Genomic DNA, 8,780 nt, shown 5'->3' on the forward strand with positions numbered 1-8,780 from the left:
CCTCCATAATGTGTGTGCCAGCTATAATAAGGATGAGATGAAAAGTGAGCTTCACCTCCCTTACTGTGTTTATAATCAATTGGCTTCTTTTTGTTTACAATTTCCTGTGCCCTTGTTGGAGACAGCCCATCTGAATGGCAGAAAGGGCATCTGGGGACAGTCACCTTGCAATATTTGGGAGGGTGAAGCTGCTGCACAGAACCTGGTGTATGAGAGGCCCACAGAATTGGGGATGTTTGAAGAACCTCAAGGTTTGGGGCAGTGGACATCTAGATCCCATTGTAATGGATGGGGATAGAGGGTAATGACTTTAAGGAGCTGGAACAGCTGAAATCCCAATCAGTGAAGGTTTTATTTCCAAGCAGATGTCCCCAGAATTAAAAACAGATGGAAAGAAATATAGAAAATCTCTCTCTCTGCAGAGAGAGAGCTTGTCTTCAAGATTGTAGCTTTCCATAAGATGTCAGCAAGTCTTTAATGATCTGGGTTTATTTTAATGGATGATTAGAAATACTAAGCCCTCCTATTAAGCCTTTCAAAGAAGTGACAGCCTGCCCGTGTTGTATGTGATGCCTGCTTTGCCCCATATCTCTGTCCCAGCTTATCAATGCAGTCCTCATGCACTGCTGGGCATCGCTGTCCTCAGCGCTGCATAGTCTGGGTACTGTACTTAGTACTGTCCCTCAGCTCTGAAACAGAGCTTTTCCATTTAAATACATTTTTTCCCTCTTTTTATTGCTCATAAACAGGGCTAAGGTAATGTCTTAATCCTTAACTTTCATGGTAATTTTCACAAAATATGAAGCAAACTGCCAGTAAGATATTTCAATATCTTTTTTTTTTTTTAGGCTATCAGCATTAAATTATTATCTGTAGGACATCACTGATGCCAAGTGTCTGCTGAGGTGTTTTTTCTAATTAGTTCTCAAAGCACCATGATCAAACACAATATGCAGTGCATGGTATGGCAGAATAGTGTTAAATCTGTAAACTGAGAAACGTTTGCAAATTCTCTGCTTTTACCACAAAGAGCAACGGTGGGATGCGGCGGCTGGCGCTGTGCACTGATTGTGCAGCCAGGTCACCCGTGGGCACAGAAGGTGATGCCAGGCAGCATCACCTAAGCACTAAGTCGGTATTTGCCAGATGGAAAGGACTGGGCGAAAATCAGGATTGTCATTCTTTCTTAATAGTTGGTGCATTGGGTGCTGCTGCCTCTTCTTTTATGGTGTGCTGTAACTTCTATTTTAAAGGGTGTAAAAAATTAAATGAAAGCCATTCTGCAACATATGTATCCCTTCTCTTCCTTTTTAAGTGAACAGAGAGTTTCCATTTATGTCATGTGGGAATTAAGATCCTGTTGTTGCAGAACACCAAAATAAGTGCAAAGGGGCTATTCCTGTGCTTAAGTGCTTTGCTGGATTAGAGCCGAAACTTTCTAAATAAAATGATGAATTTTAAAGTACCTGTGGCAATCTAGGGAAGTTTAAAAATAAATAGAGCGAGTGCAATACAAAAGACTGCCAGAGCAATAAAATGAGTCCGTGTTTTTTGAATGAGGCTGATAGGATCAATGGACTTGTGCTGAGAGGTGGTGCTGTGGAGTGTAATATGCTGCAAACACAATGGGAAAGCAACTCCCTCTCAAGTGTTTCAAGGTTGACTAAATAAGAGAAAATGAGAATACCGTGTTCCATAGATGATTCACAGTTTTATGCCATGCTACAGCATCTGCTTGGTCTCTTTCAACCAGGTGGTGTTGGAAGAGTTGGATCAAGTTCTTAAGGATTAACATGCAAGTAGATCTGTTACTTGCATCTAGGTTTTGGGCTGTTTTCCATTCCACATTCCCCCAAGGGACAAGATGTTAGATGATCTTTTCTGAGCGATGTTAAACAACCATAAAACTTGTACTAAAAATATGCCACGAGGGGATACTTCCTGAGCTGCAACTTAAAGGAATTCCTGCTGCTGGTGGCTGACACAAGGCTCAGCTCCTACAAAGACATGGGGCCATGTCCTACAGTCCTTGAAAAGGATTGGGACTGGTAATTTGGGGAATTTTTGGTGGGAAGTTGACAAAGAAGCTGTTTGGGATTTGAGGTGGAGTAACTGCAATAACTAGGAAGTCTGGAATTTTTTGACGATGTCCAGCCTGGTAATCACAGAAAAATAACTGTTTCTAACTCATCCCATTCCCCTTTTGGTTTTGATTTTAGTTGTAAGCTTCTAAGAACTGTTTCTATCCATAGCAGAGCGTATAGTACAGGGGGGTACCAATATCACCCGAGACCAACTCACAGACAACGGAAGTGTCAAGTTGGTATGTTCACTGGAACAGGTTGGCACTGGAGCAACTTACCCAAATAAGTTGTGGGTGCCCCATGTCAGGGGATGCTTAAGGCCAGGCTGGATGGGGCTATGGGGAGCCTCAGCTGGCGAGTGGCAACCCTGTCCACAAGCAGGGACTTAGAACGGAATGATCTTTAACGTCCCCTCCAGCCAAAGCCATTCTATACGTTCAAAAAGTTTGCATTTAGAAGGAAACGCTTGTGCAATTTGCTAGGGTCTGGATTTCACAATATGCTGACCTTGCACGCAGGGATGAGGGTGAGCAGCTCCCTGGAGTAGCTGTCATTCTGAACCAAAACCCATCAAAATGAATTCAAAACGTGTTACTGCTGAACAGTGCTGGTGGGGCAATGCTGCACACACACGTGGCTCTTCTCTCAATTCATGCAGCTGATTGCAATTGTTATGTAAATAGATCTTCTTTCATTTCCCTTCTCATTTACTTGCACATATTTCATTCACAGATTGTACTCCGATTATCTGTACTTTGCAAGTGCTAATAAATCTGCAGAAGATTTTCATGAAAAAGTGGCTGAATCGCTGCAGCTGTTTGAGAATTGCATGCTGGATTACTCCCTGAGAGCCTGTGTCTACAACAACACCCTTAACAATGCCATGCCTGTACGTATTCCCAGTGCCACTGGATTCCTTGCTTGTATAACAACACGCTGTGTCAAGGTTATTAAAATGCCGAAATACTACGCCTATAAGCATCAAGAAGTAAAATTCTCTTTTCATTTGTAAAGCACATGACATAAATATACATGCAAGCATGTAAAAGCTGATGTATTGGCTCAGCTGTGTCACCAGTCTGTTCCCTGATGAATGCCAGCAGCAATAATACGGTCATTCTATTGTGCAGGCGTATGGAGAGCACATTTAGTGAAGATTGCAGTTTAATGTGTAAGCTTTCTGCAGATCTATCCTAAAAGTAGCTCTGGCAAGGATATTTGTGGTATGAAATTGCCTCAAAATCAGAATAAATTATGTATTCTTTTTCAAGGAAAAGCTACCAATAACTAGATAAAACCTTTTTATAATAGTGCATGTCCAAAAATGATAAGAAATACAGAAACTGCTGCCAGGAGATCAGAATACTGAGCTTGTCATACCAAAATTCACGTGTTTGGTGTAGAACTGGCTTCAAATTTTGCTTGAGGGGGAGAAGAAAGACTTGCAGAATAATATGAAAGAGATTGACTTGAAGTATCAAGTCTGGCCAGTTTACCATTCAATCCTACTTTATTTGCTAAGACTTCAAAGACCTCAGAGGGAATACTTCTTTCTTTTGTCACCAGGGTGAAGCTATTGCCTCCTCCAATCCATAAAATAACCATAAATAGTGTAGTGCAGAGTTGCAAGCCCTACAGTGGTTGGGCATACAGGATATTCCTCTTCCTTACCTCGGCAGGTAGATGGGTGCTGCCAGGCTTGGATGGAAGCCTCCAGGGCCTTACAGACATGAGCTCCTGCCAGGCAGCGTTATAATACTTTGTGGCTGTCTGCTTGCATGAATGTCTTTCTTGTAGTTTAGGGAGAGAACCAGAAAGAATGATTTTTTTTTTTTCCTCTTTTCTTACTCAGTGTGCAGAAGCACTCTTCATTTGTTGTCTTAGGCAGCCCTCAGAAGAAGATGTGAACACAAGCAGGTGTTCGTAATAAAACACAGATGCTAACAGTTCCTTGATGGACTTTATCCTCTTCTTCAGCCAAGTTAATAGGCTCTTTTATGTGCATCATTTGCTACAGATTGAAAAAGTAGGGATTATTTTCCCCTAAGAGCTCATTAGATTGCTAATTATGTGACTTTTTGCTAATTGTTGTAGCAGAAGAATTTTGCTTTGCTACTAGTTAATATGTTCCTGAAATAAGAGAGGTGAATGTCATAGATGTTGTCATTATAAGTGATGGGTGCTAACATGTAAGAAAAGGGGTGCTTGTCAGCTTGTCCTTGCTGAGAGTCAGTGAAAAAGATGTTACTTGGACAAAGGCATGCAGGCCCACAGTGATCAAACCAAATCTGCAGATGTGGATGTTGTGGGAGGGAGAATGGCTTGGGAAATTGATGCATTTTGATGCACAGGGCGAAACACTGGAGCTTAGGAAGGAAGCAACTTTCTGGAAGAACAGCAGTGAAAAAGAAGTCATACAGTATACTACACAGGGAAGAAAATGAAGGTTCTTTCTAAAGACAAGAAAGCACATAATAATAATAATGACTTAGTCCTTCAAAATATGGATTATTTTGCTGGAATTCAGGTATCAGTGTAGGTTACATGAGTCGATGTAAGAAACAAGAGACTTGTTATCTGTCTTCATCAGTTCTGTGGAAATGTGATTTGAAGAAGTTAAGTATCTTTTATGAAAAGCATTTATGATGCAGGAATTGTGTTCTTCCTCTCTCTTGAGCCTGAAGAGATTTAGACAAGTATTCATAAGCATAGCCAGAGGCTAGACTTCTAAGAATCCTAGACAACCCTTTTAATATTGCAACTTGTTATGTAAAACCGAGGGGGGAGAGAAAGACAGGTCAGGACAAGCTTTCCCACCCATCCTTGTCCTCTCTGGTTTGCACAAGTTGGTGCTTCTGCCATTCGGAGTGCGTGGTCAGGCCGTTCATAAAATGATGTCTCCACCCTGAGACCATTTGCAAAGATTTCCATAAGCTGCCCTGAAAACAAGAGGAAGATGATAACATTTTCAGGTACTGTCTTCTCATGGTCCCTCCAGAGAACAAATCTAGGATTTTTGCCTAGAAGACACAGGCCAGTTTTGGTTTGTTACTGCTCAAAGTGTTGTAAATGAATTATTTTCTTTTTTTTTTTGTGCTTACAGGTAAGGTTGCAGGTTGGGCTTTATGTTGTTTATCTTTTGGACTGGCTGACTGTTTTTGACAAAGATCAGATACTTGTTCTTCGCTTAGAGGACCATGCATCAAATGTGAAATACACCATGCACATGGTTTTCCAGTTTCTGGATCTGGGTAGGTGTTCTCTGGCTGCTTGGAGATAAGTGCACATAAAATTGTTTTTATCTTTCCTCTAGGTCATTTTTGCTTTATTAGCAGACAAAACAGAAACGTGTGAATCCGTCTTTCATCTGCATTAATCTTGTTGCCTTGAGTCAAATAAAATTCCTGAAGTCCCATAGAACAGTTGGTATTAGAAGAACTTAATAAGGCTACATTAATTAAAAAAATAATAATAATAATCAGAATCTTTCACAGTGTAGAGAGCTTACCAGAAAGAAGCCAGTCCTGCTTCTGAAGGCAGGCAGGGCTTGTTTGTCATCGGCTTACATAGGTTCAAGAGATATCCCACGCAACTTAAAGTTATTTAAGTGCTACCAGGTTGTGAATGCTGTTACCAGCTAAAAATGATCCAGCATTTAAATCTGCATATGATGAAAGGTTGTGTTTTTAGCTGGGAAGAAAGGGGAAATTGTGTTTTTGCTGTGTTGAGTGAGACATCTGTTGCTAATCCCAGACAAACTGTTGCCCAATGTTGATTTGACAGTAGCAAGAGGATGAAAATGTGGCTGCAAAATAGTCTGGCTGGTCCAAACATTGGTCTAGATGATGAGAAAGTTTAAACATAGCAGATTGAACAGATGAAGAGCTTGGCATCTTCCTGAAAATGGTTTATGTTGGAAAAGTCTATGGGTTCTTATCTTTCTGAAGTCCATAGTCAAGGGCTAAGGTGTAATCCTGGAATATATATACAACTGTACCTGTGTGTCAGTTTGATCCCACTGACAGCCCCAAAAACAAGAACAAAGGGCCTTTCATGGCACGAGTGAGTCTAATGGAGTTTGTACTGGCGTTGTAGACAACTCGCATCATAAAAAGAAATAACAGTATATAAGAAGTTTGACTCTGAAATGGACAGGGATTTATACTCAATGTCATGGTTGTTTTCTGAAAACAAATCTTTTCCATCAGAAGTGATTTATGTTGCTGGTTTTAGAGATGATTAATTAATGTGAGAGAAAAAACATATTATTTCCATATTTACTAAGCGTGATTTATTTTACTAATCTAAGCCCGCATTCAATATTCTGAAACATAGTCTCTGCTAACACAAATTCCATTTGTCTTCCCTTGGCAACCCTTCCAAGTTAGTCATTTGTCTTCTTTAGCAAGGGCATTTCTGGTGAAAGATATTAAGATAATATTCTGTTTTACCACAGGACCTCTAAGTGAGAAACAAGAAGCTCTGATTACAAAAAGTCCTGCGTCAAACACCAGACGACCTGAAGACAGAAGCCTGGGACCTATGCTACCAACAACAAAGGCAATTTTAAGAGATTTCTACAGGCCTTTTAATACAAAACTGGCACAAGTTCTTTTTGATGATGCTTTTTTATGGAAGAGGACATAATCTGTAAATTTAGTGCCACAAATACAGCGCTTAAAGGAGTTTTTATTTTTTTAAATTCTATTTTTGTGTGTGGATATTTACATTTTTTCCCATTCCAAAGAGATGCCGATTGAGGAGATGAGACTCTCATCTTCAGTCAGCACACTTCACGACAGGTGTATCACATTTTCCTTGTGAGAATGTAAAGCATCTTGCTTATCAGTTTCTTGCAACTTCTTTTACCCCAGCGGAAGTGTGGAGTGGAAATGCATTAGTACAAAGGTGATGTCTTACACTCTTGGCTGGGATGTTGAAGTTTAACCTTATCTCTGATGCTGCAACACGGGATTAGCATCAGTTTCTTACAGTTACACTTATAATCTCATTTTCAGTATATGTAATTCATTCATTTTTTCAAACTATCAATGTCATGTAGTCATTAAATTTTTTAATTGAATTCAGCCAAAATTTTGTTCCTTCTTGTTCACAAGTGGTCTTCACTCACACTAGGATTTCTATATGTCCTTAATTCTGAAAGTAATTTTAATAGATAATTATATTTGCATGCGTTTCCAAGGCTAATTTATATCTTTAGTAAATGGGTTTTCCTAGCCATAGTTCTTGTGGCTGTATTAAAAGAACTTTTCACATAAGAACGAATGACTGAAATTTAGATAACTGGCCGCATTCAAAGTTTAGAGTAACAAATCCATTTGACTTCCGTTTTCTGTTTATATTAATACGAATACGTATCATCTATTCATACTGCATATTTTCCCAGGAAACAGCTGTTGGGCTTGATGTAAAGTCCAGTGCTGGCCATGGAGAGCTCTTGTGGAGTTTTCTGTTGGTTCCTACAGAAGCGGTCTGGGCAGGATGCACAGTACCCTGTGTCCTCATGGAAAAGTTATGTTAATTATTGAATCAGCTGCACGCTGTATCTTTCCCTCTCCAGAAAAGGTGTGTACATCCAGTTAAAAAGGGGCTGGAATGAAGACTTGATGAAAAGCTGTTTTAAAAACGAGAAACTTCAGATTCATTCTGATGTTTGGAATGGCTAAAATAAGTCATTTGGGTAAGTAGTTCTGGACAGCCAGAACTGGTTAGTTCTGCTTACAGATCAAAAGTTCTTAGAGAACTGAGAATTGATAATTTTATTTATGTTCTCTGAATTAGGATCGACACCGTATGCTCAGGGAAGCTGAACTCTCATGGCCACATATTTCTGCTTAGTTGTCAGCTAGAGCCATGATCTGTTCATATTGCCTCACCAGCCCTAAATGCTAGTGAGTTTTATTATTGGTTAGTGTGAACGCTAATTCCTTGAACAAATCATACGCGCTTGTTTGGGCTGTGCTGAGGCATGATGCTGAATTTCACCAGTGGCCAGAGAAGTTCTGTCCATTGCCTGTGTGTGCAGTCTAAATTAAAACACGCTTCATGGCCAAGATTTCTGCTCTAGGTTGAATCAGCCCCAGCACCATTCATAGGTTCCCTGTATGAAGGTGGGCAGTGATGATCACATATTCCCAAGTGTGGGTAAATTCAGCAGAGAGCTGCGCTCTGCGTGTCACTGTGGTGTGTGTAGCACAGTAACATGAGGGGAAGGAGCTACAACTGATGATAATATGGCAGGAGCCTGTAGTCCTTCCAAAAATGAAGTTTCCAGCAGGTTTCCTTTTGTATCACCTCTTCCTTTTCATGAGCTGCAGAAAATGATGCCTTGATTTAAGGAATTGCAACTTTATGCCACTGGGTTATGGCAAGAATACATACCAAAAAGTAGGAAGTTACCTGTAAAGAGGGCATCTCTCTATGAGGGGTGAGGATATTGCAAAAATAGTACTATATCAGTGTCTGGATTGAAAAAAGTAGTATTAAATCAGTGACTCGGGATAAAATAAAATAACATTAGATTTGCTTGAGTAATGGCGGGTGTCGGACCAATCCCCTGCAGCCAGAGCTCTGCTGACCTTCAGTGGCTTCAATCTGACCTCAGAGCAGGCCCATCCCAAGTTCTTCCACATCCCTTTACCCTTTCTCTTGACAGCTACAGATGTGAAAGAATAC

General features: G+C 40.3%; 1 protein-coding gene across 3 annotated transcripts in view; it reads left to right on the forward strand.

Annotated features, from left to right (window-relative positions):
* CHST15 (carbohydrate sulfotransferase 15) overlaps positions 1 to 7,178 on the forward strand; it is a 44,327-nt gene extending 37,149 nt beyond the window's left edge. For all 3 annotated transcript variants that reach the window (XM_021398297.1, XM_021398299.1, XM_021398296.1), the window contains exons 6-8: positions 2,817 to 2,973; positions 5,188 to 5,335; positions 6,541 to 7,178. In XM_021398297.1, coding sequence (XP_021253972.1) covers positions 2,817 to 2,973; positions 5,188 to 5,335; positions 6,541 to 6,731 — 496 coding nt within the window. In that variant the 3' untranslated portion in view covers positions 6,732 to 7,178. The remainder of the gene's footprint in view (positions 1 to 2,816; positions 2,974 to 5,187; positions 5,336 to 6,540) is intronic.

This window comes from Numida meleagris, chromosome 5 (assembly GCF_002078875.1).
Source record: "Numida meleagris isolate 19003 breed g44 Domestic line chromosome 5, NumMel1.0, whole genome shotgun sequence".
NCBI classification, from domain to species: Eukaryota; Metazoa; Chordata; class Aves; order Galliformes; family Numididae; genus Numida; species Numida meleagris.